Below are 19,631 nucleotides of genomic sequence, written 5' to 3'. Positions count from 1 at the left end.
TCTGTCGCGGCCAGAAACCCGCATTATCTGTGGCCCGGGCTGGATGCTGGGTCTCTCTCTCTCTCCCCCTCAGAGCATGCATGGCAAAAATGTAATTGATCAAAGCAAGGCGTTGCGGGCTGAAAGTGAGATTTCGCGTGGCGCGGGTTTGGGGTCACAGGACAATGAATGAGCCATGAGATACCCCACGGATTGTGCGATTCTAATGAAAATAAGGTCGATGCACACCAAAAAAGAAAAGGGAATGAAAGAGGCACTTCTCAACTGGCACCATTGATCCGTATAACTGATCCATACGTTCTGTTCTCAGTACTCGTATTCACCATCGACGTTCACGACTTCTCGTACAAGAACCACCCTCCACTCCAGGAAACCCTCTCTATCAAATTAGCACCGCCACCACCCGCGATAATGAGGATGACGTGCGCAGTCAAGCGAGATTGTACATGTTTCAGAAATCTTATCACACTGGCCCAGGATTAGGATAGTTCCCGATGGCTTGCTTCGAGAAAACAGGAGTGTCGGTCGCGGCATCTTAGAGTTCCACGTAACCTACTGGAGAAGGTTAGAGGGTATCTACCTAGCGAGTAGTACGAGTCAGTTCAAGGATCTCAGAAGTCTGGCGTTAGTACGAGGTACTGGGTAGTGCATGAACCAAAGGAGCCGTTGAGTGAAGGTGCCAGTGCTTGGACTCACCAGCGGGTAGCGCAAGGGGCCAAGGACGCGCAGCCTACAGGCCAACCAACCAGCCAACCATGCTTTCCAGGTACCTTATAAGCCACTCAAGCCTGACAAGTCAAGAGCAGGGCAAGCCCGGATAAACTCTCCGGGGGTGGTCAGGATCCTCCAGAGGTACCCGGTATTGACCACGGCCTTTCCAGATGTGCCGCCACAGTTCCCTATCTTGGTGCTTGACCACCTGCAGCAAGCCAAGTACGGAGTAGATAACAGATAACGGACAATCTTGCAACCATCGTTGATGGCCAATTCCGTCCACGACTTTCCAATCTGCGTCATCGATTCGACAGCGTAGCTTGAAAAATGGAGATAAAATGATGGACAATGCATGAAACTTGGCCGTCTCCCACGTCTCCCGCACACGCTATGGCCGAATTCTATTTCGCGTCTTCCCAACTACCTGTTTCCTGGGCTTGCGATTGACTAGGTTCGGGGGGCAGCGTGCAGCGGGAGGCGACCTTGAACTCTACAATCCTGTTGCACGCTTCCCATCGTCGCCAAACGGATGCGCAAATGTTGGTCCTGCGGCTGAAATTGAACCATGTTGAAAAAGCTCTCCGTCGGGTCGTGTCGTCGAGATTTCACCACTTTTTATCATCATCCCCTTTCGCGCCTCCCTGCCTGGCTCTGCCATTGTCGTTGCTGGCGTCGCTCGCCATGTTTGTCGTTGTTGTATGACCTGCTTCCTCCTCTCTCGTTTCTCCTGGCTATTGTCGCGCCTGCTCTGTGAAAAGAGAATTGTGACTGCCCGTCGCTTTTTTTTGGTGCTCGCACGCTCCTGCTGCTATCGTTGCAGCTCGCCCCTCTTTATCACCCAACCTTCACTTCCAGGCCGCAGAGTCCCTCAAATCACGTCGCCTTGGGGACGAGATCCTTCTCTTCTTTTGCACATATTATTTGTCACTGCAAGTGGTTGGTTTAGACCCGACCTCTAGCACAGCTTGCTACTTTACCACAACTCCCAACCCTTTGGTACGTTCGAACTCTAAAGGTCCTGACTTGCTCAGAATCACCAAAGTGTTTTGACATCAACATCGCTCTTCGAGTTGCCTCTTTTCATCCCAGACTTGTTCGCCTCAACAAACCATGGGTGCTCCGTCGACCTTGATTTTCCTGGTCCTGGCGGCCATCTGTGCCACGATCAACGCAATTCCCACCATCTCAGTAGTCGGTTCAAAGTTCTTCACAAGCGATGGCAACCAATTCTTCGTCAAAGGTACGGGTCAAGTCGGCGGAAGGGCTGTTGTTGATCCTGGCTGACTGAGGCGCTTCTCGTAGGTGTTGCGTACCAGCTGGTCGAAGACGACCCTCTCGTCAACACCACCCAATGTCAACTGGATGCCACACTCATGCAGCAGCTAGGCGCAAACGCCATTCGTGTGTACCATGTGGACGCCTCGGCCGATCATGCCGGTTGTATGAACGCTTTTGCCGCTGCTGGGATTTACCTGTTTGTGGATATGGACAGCTTCAAAACATACATTCGATATGTAGGGCAGATAACAATAAACCAGACCACGGCAGGGGACGGCGCAGCTGACACTCGGCCAGGAATCTGACTCGTCGTGGACCGCGAACAAATCGGCTTCGTATAGAGCTGTTATGGACAACTTTCAACAATACGACAACACCGCTGGGTTTTTCGTGGGCAACGAGGTGCTCAATGTTTGTATGTGACACATCAGTCTCGATTGGGGCTCACGCACCCACTAATAAGCCAACAGTGGCCGATTCTGGCGCTGCGCCCTATCTTCTCTCCGCAGCTGCCGACCTCAAGAGTTACCGAGATGCCAAAGGCTACCGCAAGATTCCTATCGGCTACTCGGCGACTGACACTGCCGTTCTCCGGCCTATGCTTCAGGACTACTTGGTGTGCCGTCCTAACGTGACTGAGCGCCTCGACTTCTACGCATTGAACAGCTACGAGTGGTGTGGATCTACACCTGATTTTCAGACTTCAGGATACATTGGACTGCAGGCGCTTGCCGAGGATTACCCAGTACCTATTTTCTTCTCCGAGGATGGCTGCAATACCGTACCGCCGCGCACATTCAACGATCAAGCTGCCATCTTTGGACCGCAGATGGTTGACACCTGGTCTGGAGCCATCATCTACGAGTGGATTCAAGAGATGAACAATTATGGACTTGTGTCGTATGGTCCGCAGGTGGGACCAGACGTCAACCAAGGGTCGACCATAATACAAGGGTAGATATGATGGCTCACGAACCCACGAATTTCCGAGGCCGATCGAGCTGACCGCGTTAACAGATTCACCCGCCAAGGAGTACCGACTCCTGTATCACCAGATTTCAGCAATCTCCAACAACAATGGAAGACCCTGAACCCTACAGGGGTGAGATCAGCTCAGTATGCGGCGACAGTCAAGACCACGCCACCACCTTGCCCAAGTTCGACCGCAGGAGGATGGACGGTGGACCCTAGCGCGCCTCTCCCCACGGTTGGAGTCGGTGCCGTCTCAGCAGGTATGCCAAACGGCGTGCCGAAGGGCAGCATTACAGTGGACCCTTCTGCCGCCAGGACCCCTTCTCCTTATACTTCGCTCTCTGTTTCTGCTCTTTCCACGTCGCTCGCATTTTCGACTTCGCAGACCAGTAGTACTTACAGCTCGACAGTCACCCCATCGTCGATGACCAGCAGCACGGCATCAGCGGCCACCTCGCAAGGAGCTGCTGGCAGAACCGTTTACGGACCTCCCTCGTTCAAGGATGCCGGGCTGGTAGGTATGGTGCTTGCATTGGCGTCTGTGGGCGCTGGGGTGATGGTGTGGCTGTGAAAACATCAGATGATACCTCTCAGGGACCTCTCGGAGATGGATGTGGTTGATCTTACGATTCACGAAAAGGATAACAGCGAGTTTCGATTCGGGAAGAAATGCAGCAACACGATCAAAGTATTGGGTGAAAGTGAAAAGGTAGACGATACACAAAGTATGATACGTGACTGCAACGAGGAAACAAAAAATAGATTTAATGGTAATCCCAAGAATGAATGATGGGCCTACTTACACGTCTAGTGTTCACCGACTGTTGCTTTACAATAATAATTGCTGGTGTGTAGTTCGCGTTCCGATTCATGCTGGATGCTAGCTAGTTGATGGGCCACCTCGATCTGCCTAAGCGAGCCCGCCTACGGCATCGGCTGATGACCGGGACGCCGTCCCCTTTAGGAGTAAGAGTAATTCCCATTTGGGAAAGATCTGAGTTTGAAGAAAGATGATGAGTAAAGCTGCAACACGGCAAGATTCCCACATATGGTCAGGCGAGCGGGAGAAACTTTTAAGGATAAGAACGACAAGGGGTTCTGGTGGAAGGCGTACTGATATACAGGGCTCGTGTCTACGCGTACCTAGCATAGAATAATACGCGGTATTTGGCTGGCGTCATCCGGTAGAAGGGATGGTAGTCCTCATCCACGGTGCCACGGCGTTATCTTTTTGGCCACACGAATACTCCACGGCGTATCCCGGTAAGATATATTTTGCCCGACACTTCGGCCGAAGAATACGGGGGAAGCAGGCAGATCTGGAGAGTGGTATAAGTAAGGACAGATACAGACTTGCAGCTGACATGTATCTGATGGCATACAGAAGGACTATATTAACCTCTAAGGCAAGGCAGGTAGAGAAGGGGAGATAAAAAAGGTCGGAAAAAGAGTTGTTCGGGCCTCATAAGTCCGGAAAATCATCCATGATCCGCTGTTTTAGCTTACAAGTGGCTTGGCACCCACACACATTGGCCCTTTGGTGACTCGAAGCTTCCTTCTATCTAGTATCTAGCCTCACCTCGTAGTGTGATTGGACTAACCTTTCCCTGACCTCACCGAGAAATTTCGATCTTTTTTTCTCCAATGCCCTGCCCAACGTGACGACATTATCGTCCAAACCATTTGATTGAACCATTCAATCCATGCCGTCAAAGGGGAAGAAAGGGGTCTTGTTGATGGTGACATTGCCCCCCTTCAAGCATTGCTTACCCAGCTGCATGGAGCAGTCAAAACAATCCGTGTGGTTCGGACGAAGAATCCACGTCAATGACCCATCCATACACAAGGCGTATTCCTTTCCCCTTCCTTTTTCTTTTCCTGCTCCCAACATGCTCAAGGCTTATAAATCCATCCTCCTCCACGTGCTTCGCGGTTACTTGTTGAGCTCCGTAATGTCCGGCCCTCAACTCGCCATTGGTATGGATTAACTGTCTGGATACAGTGTGCCTCTGTGAAACCTAGCGGTGTAGGGCCGACTGTCGCCGTGTATCTCCATTCGTTCGCTTCACTCTGTTCCTCTCACTCTACTTCAATATCTTCGTCACCCAACTCCCCCCTTCCAAGCCTTTTCACGACCGTCGTTCTCTTTATCTTTGCGGTTCAAAGCCTTGTTTCGCAGCAATTTCCGGTCCGTCGGTCCGACCTACCGGACCACTTACAAAGCATTTGACCTGAGAGTTAATTGACCTTCGACGAGGGACAAGGGTCATCTGCATATTAACCTACTCACAAAGGACTTCACCTCCCACAGAGCTCAAGAAGACAACGAGGCAAGATGTTCAACCAGCACAGTGGAGAAATGTTCCGTAGGCGGTACGGCCACGACGGTGAGTTCTCCTTGATCCAGGGCATCAACATGTGTCAGAGCGCTAACTTGTACAGAACCTCTCGCAAACTTGCACAATGTCGCCTTACCCGGGGAGCTCTCGCAGGATACAAGCGCAGTGCCTTCGCCGCATGGGTCCGGAGAGCCTTCGAGAAGTCAGAGCCAGGAGCGCGAGGGGACATGGGGCGAACGCGATATCGGAGGCCCTGTCAGCCGAGAAGAGGCTATGGCCCAGTTTGAGGAGATCCGGAGGGAGATCTCCAGGCTCAGCCTGCAGCGTACCGCAACCCGTGATTCCGGTGCCGAAAAAGCGAGGACTTGGCTCTCCAGAGCTCGATCTCGACCGTCGATGGCTCGGACCCGCACAATCGCTTCAAGAGCCAGCAGTGAGGCCACCGATGCGACCTGGGACAAGGAGGCTGGTCCGGAACCGGTCGAGGAGGATGACCTGGATCTAGGCGCTTTCCTCAAGGACGGTCATTTCGAGAAACGCACCGAGGCAGGGGAGTCGGCCAAGAAGGTGGGAGTAGTGTTCAAGAACCTGACCGTCAAGGGAGTGGGCGCTCAAGCAACCTTCACAAAAACCCTGCCAGAGGCTATCGTGGGCACCTTTGGACCTGACCTCTACCGCCTCGTGACCAGATTCGTCCCTGCTTTGAAATTCGGCAAGCCACCTCTGACCAGGGATTTGATCCACGATTTCACTGGCAGTGTCCGCGATGGCGAGATGATGCTGGTGCTCGGTCGTCCAGGGTCAGGCTGCTCCACATTTCTCAAGGTCATTGCCAACCAACGGGAAACCTTCGCTGGTGTTGAAGGCCTGGTCACTTACGGGGGCATCTCGGCCGAAGAACAAAAGAGAAGCTACCGCGGCGAAGTCAACTACAATCCCGAAGACGATCAGCACCTCCCTACTTTGACCGTGTGGCAGACTTTGAAGTTTGCGTTAATGAACAAGACCAAGAAACAGGATGCTAACACCATCCCCATCATCATCGACGCGCTCTTGAAGATGTTTGGCATCTCCCACACGAGAGACACTTTAGTGGGAAACGAGTACGTGCGAGGTGTCTCCGGGGGTGAACGAAAACGAGTTGGTATCGCGGAGACCCTGGCAACAAAGTCAACGGTGGTCTGTTGGGACAATTCGACGCGTGGTTTGGATGCCTCCACCGCTTTGGATTATGCAAAGTCGCTCCGCGTCATGACTGACATTTCGAATCGGACGACCTTTGTCACTCTCTACCAGGCAGGTGAGGGCATCTATGAGCTCATGGACAAGGTCTTGGTCATCGAACAAGGCCGCATGATCTACCAAGGTCCGGCGAAGCAAGCACGCCAGTATTTCATTGACCTGGGATTCCATTGCCCCGATCGACAAACCACAGCAGACTTCCTGACTTCAGTGGGCGACCCTAACGAGCGGCAATTCCGAAGCGGCATGGAAGCTTCGACACCTAAAACTGCACAAGAGTTGGAGGCGGCGTATCTCAAATCGGACATTTACAGAGCAGTGCTCGCCGATGTCGAAAGCTACGAAAAGGAAATCCAGGCTTCCAATTGCTCTGATACCAGACAGTTCCAGGCAGCCGTTCAGGAACAAAAGAGCAACAGTAAACTCATCTCACCCCGGTCCAGCTATACCGTCTCCTTTTGGCGGCAAGTTATGGCTTGTACACTGCGCGAGTTCTGGCTTTTCTGGGGTGACAAGTCGACGCTGTACACCAAAGCCTTCATTATCATTTCAAACGCTCTTATCGTCGGTTCCTTATTCTATGGAGAAAGCCTCGACACCAGCGGCGCATTTTCTCGAGGTGGCGCTCTTTTCTTTTCCATTCTGTTCCTTGGCTGGTTACAACTGACAGAGTTGGTGAGGGCGGTCAGCGGCCGTGTCGTGATCGAACGACATCGCGACTATGCGTTCTATCGGCCAAGCGCTGTGGTTATCGCCAGAGTCGTTCTTGACCTGCCGGTCGTCGCGGTCCAGGCGGTCGTCTTCACTGTAGTGCTCTACTTTATGGCTAATCTCGATGTCGATGCGGGCAAGTTCTTCATCACTCTCCTTTTCGTGTACATCAGCACAATTTGCATCACAGCACTCTATCGGATGTTTGCGGCCTTGAGTCCGACCATTGACGACGCGGTTAGATTTTCCGGCCTTGCACTCAATCTCTTGGTCATCTTCGTCGGTTATACGATTCCAAAGACCATTTTGACTGGCGATGTGATCTGGTTTGGTTGGTTGTTCTACATCAATCCGGTTGCATATTCGTACGAGGCAGTATTGACGAACGAGTTCCACGGTCGATTGATGGATTGCTCTCCTTCCAACTTGGTGCCCCGCGGACCCAACGCACAACCAGGTTATCAAGGATGTTCACTTTCCGGAGCGACTCTAGGCAGCACCAGCGTCAGTGGCGATGCTTACTTCGAGAATACCTTTGGCTATTCGCACTCACATCTCTGGCGGAACTTCGGAGTGGTCATCGCCTTTACGGTTCTTTACATATTGATCACAGCCTTCGCTTCCGAAATCTTCTCGTTCGTTGGAGGGGGAGGTGGTGCTTTGATCTTCAAGAAAACCCGCAAAGCAAAGAGGATGGTGGGCGAAGAGACCAAACATACGGATGAAGAAAAGGCTGTGACACCTGCGGAGCCGGGCTCGAGCGGCACCTCGGAAATAATGAAGGAGGAGCCGGGCGCCATGGTGGATAGCATCGCCAAAAGTAAGAGTGTGTTCACGTGGGAGAATGTCCAGTACGAAGTCCCATATCAAGGTGGCACGAGAAAACTGCTCAACGGGGTCAACGGATACGTCAAACCCGGAATTATGATTGCGCTCATGGGTGCGTCGGGGGCCGGCAAGACAACTCTGCTCAATACCCTCTCGCAGCGGCAGACCACGGGCACTGTTTCAGGGGATATGCTTGTCGACGGACGTCCTCTTGGGATCGAGTTTCAGCGAGGGACCGGCTTCTGCGAACAGATGGACTTGCACGATGAAGCTGCCACCATTCGTGAAGCCCTCGAGTTTTCGGCGATCTTGAGGCAAGATCGGCATGTGCCAAAGCAGGAGAAGCTTGACTATGTCAATAAGATCATCGAATTACTGGAACTCCACGACATCGAGGACGCCATCATCGGCTCTCTGGGTGTCGAACAGCGCAAGAGATTGACCATTGGGGTGGAACTGGCTGCGAAGCCGGAGTTGCTGCTGTTTCTCGACGAGCCGACCAGCGGGCTGGATTCTCAATCTGCCTTTTCGATTGTCCGCTTCCTGAAGAAGCTCTCCCAGGCGGGCCAAGCCATCATCTGCACCATTCACCAACCTTCTTCGATGCTGATCCAGCAATTTGATATGGTCTTGGCCCTGAACCCGGGCGGCAACCCGTTCTACTTTGGTCCCATCGGGGAGAATGGAGCCGCTGTGATTGAGTATTTCGCCAAACGAGGTACCCAATGCCCACCAAACAAGAACGTGGCCGAGTTCATTCTCGAGACGGCTGCGAAAGGAGGCAAGAGAAGAGCAGATGGAAAGCGGGTCAACTGGAACAAAGAATGGCTTGAGTCGGAAGAGAACGCCGCCATGCTCAAGGAGATACAGCGCCTGAAGGAGGAACGGTCCAAGGAGCCGCCGAAGGAGGTCAAGGAGCAGCTCGCCTTTGCAGCTCCTATACCACTCCAGACCTACGAGCTTACGAAGCGTACCTTCCGCTCTTACTGGCGGGACCCGTCCTATTTGTATGCGAAGCTCTTCACCAGCGTCCTCATCGGCATCTTCAACGGCTTCACCTTCTACAATCTTGACGACTCAGTTGCGTCGCTGCAGGAACGGTTCTTTACTTCTTTCCTGATCATCATCATTCCGCCCACCATCGTCAACGGCGTCGTTCCCAAGTTCTACCAAAGCCGCGCGTTGTGGGAAGCGCGTGAATATCCATCTCGCATTTACGGATGGTTCGCATTCTGCACTGCACAGGTCGTCGCCGAAATCCCCACGGCTATCATCAGCGCTGTCATCTACTGGCTGCTGTGGTACTATCCGACGGGACTGCCACGCGACAGCGGGACCGCGGGGTACATGTTCCTGATGACCATGCTGTTCTACTTCTTCATGTCGTCTTGGGGCCAGTGGATCTGTGCGTTTGCCCCTTCGTTTACGGTGATTTCGAACACGCTACCGTTCTTTTTCGTCATGGTCTCCATCTTTAACGGGATCGTGAGGCCTTACAGCCAGCTGCCCGTGTTCTGGCGGTACTGGATGTACTACGTGAACCCGGCCACGTGGTGGCTGCGTGGCGTGCTGGCGGCGACATTGAAAGACGTGACAGTCCGCTGTGCGCCGGGTGAATCGACGCTCTACAACGCCCCACCTGGCCAGACCTGCCAGTCGTACACGCAACCGTTCATTGACTCGTCAGGTTTGGGTTATGTGAGCACTCTAGCGAACGGGACGTGCGCATACTGTCCATACGCGACGGGGAGGGAGTATCTCGCCACGCTGAACACCAAGCCGAACGAGCAGTGGCGTGACTTTGGCATCTTCTTGGTCTTTGTGTGCTCGAACTGGCTGCTCGTCTACTTCTTCATCTATACCGTGAGGGTGAAGAAATGGAGCTTCGGGATGCGCCATGTCTTTGGCACGGCTGAGAAGGTGATTGAGGCGACGAAGGGTTTGGCGAAGAGGAACAAGTAAAAGCGAGCCATGGCACATTGCTTTAGAGCGATGTAGCATCGTGTTTTGTGCCGGTGGGCAAATCAGAATCTGGTGAGAAGGAGAAGAATAGCCAGGAAGTGACGAGCCCTCGAAGACGTGTGGTCTGGTTGAGTGCGAACTGGAAGCAACTGGCCGTGCAAGAATGATCTCGGACGACTGGTTTGAGTGGATGGGGGGGAGAGGAGGTGGTAGAGAGAGAAGTAAGAAGTAAAAAAGCCAAAAAATGGAAAAATGTGCGAGGTGAAAGTCACACTATAGATCTAGTCCTGTGGCATCTGAATCCCTGGATGGTGAAGAGGAGGTTCCGCTGGAAAGCATTCGATCCTCGATCCTCCAAAAATAAAGTTCACTGCTGAGCATCCTCAACGCCCACGATTTGACAACTGACCTCCCACAACCTCTTCGCGTCGTCGACGTCGTAGCACCAGGGCGCATACCCCGGAGCCCAGAGGACATCGGTCTCGCCCTCCGGGAAGGGCGGACTTACCGCGCAGTCGTCGAGGAATTTGCCCCCGGTCCCTTCGAGTTCCTTGTCGACGGCGGCGAGGATCCCGGTGGCCGCGCCCTGCGCGACGGATTTGAGGCAGCGCTGCACTTCGGGCAAGGCCACGATGGCGGACACGTCCATGTGCGAGGCGAGGCCCGTGTCGATGATCCCCCCCGGGTGGAGGGACCAGGAGTGAATCCCTCGAGTGTTGTAGCGCCGCTCGATCTCGTTGGCCATGTAGACGTTGGCCGTCTTGGATTGTCCGTACGCCTTGTAGGGGGTGTACACGCCGGGGCCTGACAGGGTGAGGTCGTCAAAGACGATGCGCGACTGGCGGTGGCCGATGGACGAGACGTTGACGACCCGCGACTGGAATGCTGGGGAAGACGCCGCGAGCAGCGCGGGCTCGAGGAGACGGAACAGCAGGAAATGGCCGAGGTGGTTGGTCTGGAATTGCACTTCGTGGCCATCACGCGTGAGTTGCCGCTCCGGCACGGCCATGACCCCGGCGTTGTTGACCAGCACGTTCAACTTGGTTTCGCGTGCGAGGAACTCTGCCGCACAGCGCCGCACGCTCGCAAAGTCCGCCGTGTCCAGCAAGAGCAGTTCGACCCGACCGCCGCTTTTGAGCAAGTCGTCGCCCAGCGCCGCGCGTGCCTTGTTCAGGTTCCGCGCCGTCGCGTACACCTTGGCCCCCGTGGCCGCGAGCGCCCGCACCGTCTCGACCCCGATGCCGGCTGACGTCCCCGTCACCAGCATGACCTTGTCGCTCAGCGCGTTTTCCAGCTGGTTGTCCGCGATGATTTGGAGGGCTGTTGGGCGTGAGTCGCCCGGCCCGGCGAGCTTGGACGGGACGTGCGCTTCGGCGTAGCGGGTCGTCATTTTTAGCAGGGTCTTCTCAAGATGAGATATTGTCGTGTTGTTCAACTAAGAAATAAGGATGAATGGAAAAGGGTGGGCAGGCTGTGATCCTTCCTGGGGGTGGAGATGGAGGGTTGGATTCAGTGAGGAGAAAAAGCGTAGTCTTGCGAGATGTCAGAGGTGTCAGAGGTGTCTGTGCTGTATGTAGTGTTTCTTGTATATTGTATACTTGACCACGGTTCACCACACAGATCAAGATCAAGTCAAGATCAGGTCTTCCGTGCCTCCTTTTATATCACAAAAACCAAAACAAACCTTTTCCACGGGACCGCTCACTGGATCCTATCTTCTCTCCAGTGACGTTTATGCATGCTCGCCTTGCTGCAAGATCGAGGAGATACCTTTTCGTTATTTCCTCCCTCCTTGTCCGAAATTTAATGCATCTGGCACGCTGGGGGAAAACTTACCTAAACACCGATTTATGCATTGAGCGTGCCTTACCTTGGCTTTTTGGCGCCACGGATCGTGTGTCAAGTTAACTTTTCGCCTCATGTTTATGGAATGAATGGGCGTGGGCGTGGCCTCGTTGCTGGGGTTGTGATATTGACCAGGCCCGGGGGTATCAGGTTGTGTCCAATCAGAATAGAAGTGGACAGATTCGTCACTACTATTCGGGCGAAATGGTGCGGTTGTACGTTGAAGCTGGATGGTGAGGCTCGTTCCAGGTCCCCAGATGTAGGGATAGATGTAGGTTGCTTACGGGGTGCGAAATGTCGGAGAAAAGAAATCCCCGGCGGACAAAGGCACGGCCATGGACGGACCAAGATTCGGAATTCGGTCTGTCTCTTCTGTTCATTTATTAAGGCAGGACAGGAACCTCTATAAAGTCTGTCACTCCCAACTGATGACCCTCTTTTCCGACCAGAATTGCCCATTGGCACCTTTAATGTCTCCAATGGCCAACAAGACGGGCGTCTGCGCTCCTTGGTCGGGCGTCTTCACTCCCCTTCCTTTGGTCATGTCCGTGTTGACGTAGCCTGGGCAACAGCTATTGATCAGGACTTTGCTACCCTTTTGCGCAGTCTGCCTCGCCATCGCCGCTGTCATTCCTATCACGCCAGCTTTCGAGACACCGTACGCAGATTCGGGCCAATTCTTCTGGTAAGTCCCGTTCGACACCGCCGTCGAGAACTCTTCCATGAGTTGGGTGATCTCTTCGGGTGTCTTCGCCTGCAAGAACCGAGATCGGATGGACCTCGAGTACCTGGAGTCCAGTGAGCCTGCCGTGCTGGCCACATTGACCAGTCTGCCGCCATCCTTGATATGTGGCAGCAGTTTCTGCGTGACATCCAACGTCCCATAATAGTTGCAGTGCAGAGTCTTCCGGACCACGTTTTCGTCGAATCCATCCATCGCGATGGCGGCGTTGTTGATCAAGAAATCTATGCCATCGGGGTGTTCTTGCGTGATCTTCCCTGCAAACTCCTCGATGCTCTGCTTGCTGTCGATGTCCAGTTGGAGAAACTTCACATCCGTAAGCCCTCCATGAGATCGTAAAGCTTTCGCATGTTCTAGTTGGGGGTCTGCCTTGATAGACTCCAGAGCCGCCTTCCCCTTCTCTTCGTTCCGCGCAGTCAGGTAGATGAGTAAGGGGCCACTGTTCAGTTGAGAGTGCGGATACTGGAGTGCGAGCTGGCGGATAATGGCAAGTCCGATCCCTTTGTTGGATCCTGTACAGGCGCCCACACGCGCATAGGCCGTCATTTTGATAGTTACTAGGTAGAAAAGCGCAAAGAGGATGAAGCACCTAGATAAAGCCACCCATGAGTAAAGTACATTAAATCAAGGCCTCACCTTATCCGGAGTTAGGGGGCAGTGCAGGGGATGCGTGTCATAAATCCGCCTGATGCTCCGATAAGGCGCTGCACAGAGCAGCTACAAGACATTGCACTGGTTGGGAGGTCCATTGTTGCAAGATTGTACACAATGCTTCAGAACTTGATAGAGTAGAGCTTACAGTGACAGCCCCAGAGGCGACAGTTGACAGAGAAAACAGAGCTAGACTTTGACGGGCAGATGGAGAGAATGATTTGCATTGCAGGGGCATCCATTGGTGGGCGATTCTCGTAGCCGAGAGTTTTTGCAGTGGTTGAACCCTAGGGCCGAGGCCAACCGCTGTCGATAGTGACGTCTTTCGCACCGAGAAGTTCAAATCGCCGAAGCATTTCCATTCAAACCTATCGCTTCAGGTCAAAAACCACCGTCGTCCCCAGCTTCCCACCGATCTTGCAGACCGCCAGACCTCGCAATGGCCTCGAAATTCCTTCCTAGACCTTTGTTGCGGCTGGCGACACCTGCTCAACAATGTCGTTTCTACTCCAGACCCTCCGCTTCGATATTCAGAGCTTCCCCCGCCTCACGTCGAGCTGGTCGCAGCCTGTCACGAGCCACACGACCACTTTTTGTTGCAGGCCAAAGGCGATCCATTTCTGCTAGCTTGCAGCGACGCTACGCCGATGTCGAGGAAGACGAAGGCTTCGACCCAGCCTCCGTTGAACGCGAATCCGACGAGGTCGATGTCTGCATCGTCGGCGCTGGCCCAGCGGGACTGAGTGCTGCCATTCGATTAAAGCAATTGGCCAATGACGCGGGGAACGAAGAGTTTCGCGTTGTCGTCCTGGAAAAAGCTGGCGAGGTTGGTGCACATATTCTGTCCGGCAATGTGCTGGAACCCAGGGCTATAAATGAGTTGATCCCGGACTGGTTGAGTGAGGAGAATGAAAATCGATTTACGCAGGCCACACCTGCCGGGTCAGATAAGATGCGATTCTTGACAAAATCAAGTGCAATTCCTATACCGGCACCTCCGCAGATGCACAACGAAGGCAATTACATCATTTCTCTGAGTCAGTTTGTCAAGTGGTTGGGTGAAAGAGCTGAAGAGGTGGGCGTCGAAATATATGCCGGTTTCGCGGGTGCCGAGATTCTCTACAACAATGAAGGCGCAGTCAAGGGGGTTGCCACAAATGATCAAGGTGTGGGAAGAAATGGAAAGGCGAAAGCCAGCTTTGAGCGAGGGATGGAGTTCCATGCCAAGGTTACGCTCCTGGCCGAAGGATGCCATGGCAGCCTGACCAAGCAAGTGTCCAAGAAGTTTGATCTGAGGAGGGACTGCCAGCCGCAAACATATGGGCTCGGACTCAAGGAGGTCTGGGAAATCCAACCGGAAAAGTTCAAGAAGGGGCAGATTTCTCATACCATGGGGTATCCGCTGTCGAAGAACGTTTATGGTGGCGGATGGATGTATCACTTCGGAGAAAACCTGGTGAGTCTGGGGTTGGTCGTCGGCCTCGACTATGCCAACCCCTGGATCTCTCCCTACGGCGAATTCCAGCGCATGAAGCTCCATCCATTTTACAAGTCCGTGCTGGAAGGCGGCAAGTGCATTGCATATGGCGCTCGCGCTCTCAACGAAGGTGGCTTCCAATCGATACCGAAATGTGCGTTCCCCGGAGGTGCCCTGATCGGCGACACTGCTGGCTTCCTCAACGTACCTAAGATCAAGGGCACGCACACGTCGATGAAATCTGGCATGTTGGCTGCTGAAGCCGCGTATCAGGCTCTCGCAAACAACAGCGAAACAAGCACTATCTTCCTGTACAACTATGAGGACGCCCTTCGGGAAAGTTGGATCTGGCCTGAACTGAAAGCCGTGCGCAACATGCGACCCTCTTTCCACAACCCTCTCGGCCTTTATGGTGGTATCATGTACTCTGGTTTGGAGGCTTTCGTCTTCCGTGGCATGATGCCCTGGACTCTGAAGCACAAGCAACCCGACTGGGCGGCCACTAAACCCGCCGACCAATTCAACAAGATCGAGTATCCAAAACCTGATGGCGAAATCACCTTTGATATCTTGACTAGCGTCTCACGGACTGGAACCAATCATGAAGAGGATCAGCCTGTGCATCTGCAGGTGAAGGATTGGGATGCACATGCGCAAAAGGAGTGGCCGAAGTACAAAGGCGTCGAGAACAGGTTTTGTCCTGCCGGCGTGTATGAATATGTCGAAGATGACACCAAAGATATCGGGGTGCGGTTTCAGATCAACTCTCAGAAGTAAGTCCCCTGTACCTTGGCACGCGGCTTTTCGATATCATACTTACACTGACGCTACTAGCTGCATTCATTGCAAAACATGTGACATTAAAGTACCAGATCAAGACATCAACTGGCAAACTCCCCAAGGTGGTGAAGGGCCAAGCTACAGCATCACTTGAGAGGCTTATTGATTGATATTGTGACGAAGAAGCAGTGACTCGGCCCGGTCAATTGCCTCAACCAGAGGATTCTCCCTCGCGTCGCGCGGCAGGGTCCGCGTGTGATATGCTTGAGTTCTGGGCAGCTTTTTATAAGGCCTATGCTTTTCTAAGCAGTGTGTGAGAGACATTTTGGGGGGTTGATCTCATGACAGAAACATACGGCCATAATTCCTGGCGGCAGCAATGACTTTCGATAGACACACCCAACCAACCAACCAGGGTCTGAACAACAGGAGAAATGCCATGGACGCATTATCAACACCAACGGGGTGGCGGCGAGAAGACAGAGGGCTGGAGTGCCAGGGAGAAGAAATACATGTATAATTTCAAGGGCATTACAGGACAAAGACAGCCCATCACCTTTCCCGACTGCACATGTTAGTCAAAGTGAACATAGCATTTGATCTCCAATGAAAATTGCAGTAACCTGTTTACCCCGGGTTTGGTAAACCCAGCCAGTCAAACCAATTGAAAAGTCCCCTGTACCAGTACAAGTGGGCGTACTGTACAAGTAGAGTTGATGTACAAGTACCTACAAGTACAAGGGAGGTCTCATCTCCACTCTTCGATGGACTGGCTCTCCAGGTCGGCTGAGTGTTCTTCTGTACCGCGAATCTCAACGAGCTACAGATCAAGGTGTCAGGCAAATGAGAGACCAGCCAGACTAATCCATCACCTTTCTGTTTCGTGATGTGGTGGTCGCACCCTTGAATAGTGTGTGGTGACAACACTGCAACCTTAGTAATGAGGCACGTGTGAGGCTTTCGCTTACAAGGCTGAATGACCGGAATGGGCAGGCTCTCCGAGAGCAAATAATTTCTCGTACTTGTTGGTGGATAAAGTTGGCACTCTTTCGAGCTGGGAAGGCACGAATGGGTGGGCCTCGTATGGATCCTTTCGGAAAGTGCCACCAATTTATTGGCTGGAGTGACACCGGTTTGGGGGATTTTTGGGCGACCTTTCGGGACACGGTTTCCCGATGGTGATTGGCTGACAAGGCCTCGTCATCCCTGCCGCCAGCGACATGCCAAGCCAGCATGTGAAACAAACCGACCTACCGATCGCCCAAACCGCGTCAGGTTCGTGACTCATTTCCGCATCTCACCATTTTCCTCTTTTCTTCCCTTGCTCTTTTTCTTTGCCTTCACACTTCTCTCTCCTCCTTCCTTATCACCCATTCCAGAACTGGCTTGGGTTGTTTGCCATTGTGGGAGCCCGCAGTCAAACGGCATTCGACCGCTTGTCAAAACGCAGGTGTGTTTGACAGCTGACTGCTGAATTTCCAACAGCTCGGCCAGACCATGTCGCAGGCAAATAAAAACCCCTGGATGTGGGCGGCGGCAAACCCGACCTCTCCTAGGTACGAGGTACTACGGATGCCACTGCAACAACTCTCCAGCAGAAAAAGCCTGAACCACTGAGTCCGTCCAAGAAACACGTGAGGGCGACCCACGTTCCGGAGTTCACTTCCCAATCCTGCCAACTCCTTCCGAAAAGGTGAAAATCCTGTTTCACACTCTCCCCCAGTGTCTTTCCATGACGCTTCCAGGCTCTGGAATAACTCGATAGCAAAAAAACGTTGTGTTTGTTGCATCATGCATACCTTAGTTTAGGGGGCGCGGGAGGGCGGATTAGGCAGGAATGCCCAGCGAGTGGCATGCAGCAAGGCAGAGGGAATGAGAAAAAAAGGGGCAGATAAAGGTGCAGCAGGGCAGGGCGCAAAAAAGTTGCAGGGGGGGCTGCACGGGGGCTGCAGTGGTCTGCACAGGCGAGTTGCTGGGCAGATTCCTGGTGGATAAGGGCGAAATGTGGGCTTGATTGCAGCAAGCTTGGGCATTTCGATGACACCAGCTAGGCTTATTGTAGCGTAGCGCCACTGTCCCGGCGGGGCTCCCAGTCTGCTCTCTGTGGCGACGGCCTGGGACTATAAATGCCTCCCTCGCCCTCTTTCCGCGCGAAGTGCAGCCGACCTCTTTCTCCTGACATTTTTCGTTCTTGGCACTCCCTCCTGCCAGATTCCCATCCACCTCCCCCTCATTCTTCGCACGGCATCAGAGCGCATTCTTGCCCAGCCTGCGATTGATCCTCCTTCTATCTCCCTCCCACACTGACATCGACTGGCTCTCTCACATAGTCGTGTCGCACCATAAATCTCCCTTGGGCGCACCCCCCGCAAACCAGATCCGCAAGTTCTTGGACAAAGACCCAAAGATCTCACCTGCGACCCGCGCCTGCCACTCTCTTCACAAGGGCAAAAACAAAGGAAACAAAGAAAAGAAACCAAGCCACAATAGACTGTCTGCACTTTCCGCTCTTAGTAATTCGCAATCGCAAATCTACGCACTCTTGCTTCCTCTTGCTCCTCCGTTCTGCCAACCTCGTCGTCGCTCCTCAAGGCCAGACGAACCAAAAAAGTTTCTCGACGGACCTGATCTGAGAAAGAGCCTCATCGGTCGACGGGACTCATTGTCAATTGGAAGTAGGGCAGTTGTGTTGTAGGGGAGACATTGAGTTGTTCATCTCCCACATATCGGTACGAACACCACCGCATCCATCTTCTCTACGTTTTTCTCCTCAGGTCGATTCTCCGATCTCAAGACCCATCGTCGTCGTCGTCGTCGAGTTGATACCGCGGCTACCTCGTGCTGGTCAAGTGAATTCAATCAGAAATTCACTTTGACCTTGAAAGTCGAGCCTCGCACCGACCGACGCGACCGATCGCCTCTCTCTGCCGCACCCTCGCCACCCGCACAAAGTCACTTAGCGATTCATCATCCTAACCTCTAACATTTAAATTTTTCTCCAGACTGCTTTCATCCTTCATCGATCTCTCACATCGACGAGGATATACCAATTGCGACCGCTTCACTGCGCCGCAACCGAAGATCTCACACATCTGCAATCATGGAGTCTCTTACCACTCACCCGTCCACGGCGCAACAGGCCAAAGCCTTCACGTCTCCCGCGTCCTTGTCGTTTCCTGGTGGCGCTGGGGATTTGACACCGCCCTCCTCTGAGAAAGATGGACAAAACCTCAATGGTGGCTCATACGCAGATGGGAAGCTCAACGGTCAGCAGGGAGGAAACGCCGTTCAGGCTCCACAAACCCCCGGCGCAACGCCTGGTGCTGGTGTGAGTGGTATTGTGCCCACCTTGCAGTGAGTATTGTCCCTTTGTTGTCCTTTCCTCAAGGTCAGCAGAGGTTAACATTCTCTGAAGAAACATCGTTGCTACGGTCAACTTGGACTGCCGTCTTGACCTCAAGACTATCGCACTCCATGCTCGCAACGCCGAGTACAATCCCAAGGTAGGCATCCCCTTCGCTGCGTGAGATGGCTGGCACTTACTGACTCTCGCAGCGTTTTGCCGCTGTGATCATGCGTATCCGTGACCCGAAAACCACTGCCTTGATCTTCGCATCTGGCAAGATGGTCGTCACTGGCGCCAAGTCGGAGGATGATTCGAAACTTGCGAGCCGCAAGTACGCTCGGATCATCCAGAAACTGGGCTTCAATGCCAAGTTCACCGACTTCAAAATCCAGAACATTGTCGGTTCATGCGACATCAAGTTCCCCATTCGACTGGAAGGTCTTGCCTCCAAGCATCACCCCTTCAGCTCGTATGAACCGGAATTGTTCCCTGGTCTCATCTACCGCATGATCAAGCCCAAGATCGTCTTGTTGATCTTCGTCAGCGGCAAGATTGTGCTCACGGGGGCAAAGGTCCGCGAGGAGATCTATCAAGCCTTCGAACAAATCTACCCTACACTATCAGGTGAGTGGTCTTTGATGAGTTGTCCCAGAAGCAGTCAGCTAACGTGGGTTAGACTTCCGCAAAGTCTAGATTTGCCTTACGCGGGACGGGATTCTCCCGGCAACCTTGTATCAACATTCA

General features: G+C 53.3%; 5 protein-coding genes across 5 annotated transcripts; 3 read left to right on the top strand and 2 right to left on the bottom strand.

Moving 5' to 3' along the window:
* Positions 1-1,824: 1,824 nt before the first annotated feature.
* On the top strand, positions 1,825-10,046 carry AYO20_04426 (hypothetical protein; the record flags this gene model as incomplete). The annotated part of the gene is made up of 8 exons (XM_022642722.1): positions 1,825-1,954; positions 2,017-2,228; positions 2,290-2,407; positions 2,463-2,946; positions 3,010-3,478; positions 3,545-3,673; positions 5,276-5,351; positions 5,407-10,046. The coding sequence occupies 8 exons, from the start codon at positions 1,825-1,827 to the stop codon at positions 10,044-10,046; spliced, it is 6,258 nt and encodes a 2,085-aa protein (XP_022501280.1).
* A 367-nt stretch (positions 10,047-10,413) lies between these two features.
* On the bottom strand, positions 10,414-11,436 carry AYO20_04425 (hypothetical protein; the record flags this gene model as incomplete). Its single annotated transcript, XM_022642721.1, has 1 exon — positions 10,414-11,436. One exon carries the CDS (start codon positions 11,434-11,436, stop codon positions 10,414-10,416), a length of 1,023 nt encoding a protein of 340 aa, XP_022501279.1.
* An 870-nt stretch (positions 11,437-12,306) lies between these two features.
* Positions 12,307-13,179, bottom strand: AYO20_04424 (hypothetical protein; the record flags this gene model as incomplete). Its single annotated transcript, XM_022642720.1, has 1 exon — positions 12,307-13,179. One exon carries the CDS (start codon positions 13,177-13,179, stop codon positions 12,307-12,309), a length of 873 nt encoding a protein of 290 aa, XP_022501278.1.
* A 544-nt stretch (positions 13,180-13,723) lies between these two features.
* On the top strand, positions 13,724-15,538 carry AYO20_04423 (hypothetical protein; the record flags this gene model as incomplete). Its single annotated transcript, XM_022642719.1, has 1 exon — positions 13,724-15,538. One exon carries the CDS (start codon positions 13,724-13,726, stop codon positions 15,536-15,538), a length of 1,815 nt encoding a protein of 604 aa, XP_022501277.1.
* A 3,103-nt stretch (positions 15,539-18,641) lies between these two features.
* On the top strand, positions 18,642-19,580 carry AYO20_04422 (TATA-box-binding protein; the record flags this gene model as incomplete). The annotated part of the gene is made up of 4 exons (XM_022642718.1): positions 18,642-18,895; positions 18,957-19,044; positions 19,097-19,511; positions 19,564-19,580. The coding sequence occupies 4 exons, from the start codon at positions 18,642-18,644 to the stop codon at positions 19,578-19,580; spliced, it is 774 nt and encodes a 257-aa protein (XP_022501276.1).
* Between the last annotated feature and the right edge of the window lie 51 nt (positions 19,581-19,631).

Source organism: Fonsecaea nubica (assembly GCF_001646965.1).
Source record: "Fonsecaea nubica strain CBS 269.64 chromosome Unknown Scaff23, whole genome shotgun sequence".
NCBI classification, from domain to species: domain Eukaryota; kingdom Fungi; phylum Ascomycota; class Eurotiomycetes; order Chaetothyriales; family Herpotrichiellaceae; genus Fonsecaea; species Fonsecaea nubica.
Note: the sequence above shows the minus strand (reverse complement) of the source record. Positions and strands in the feature narration are given on the sequence as shown.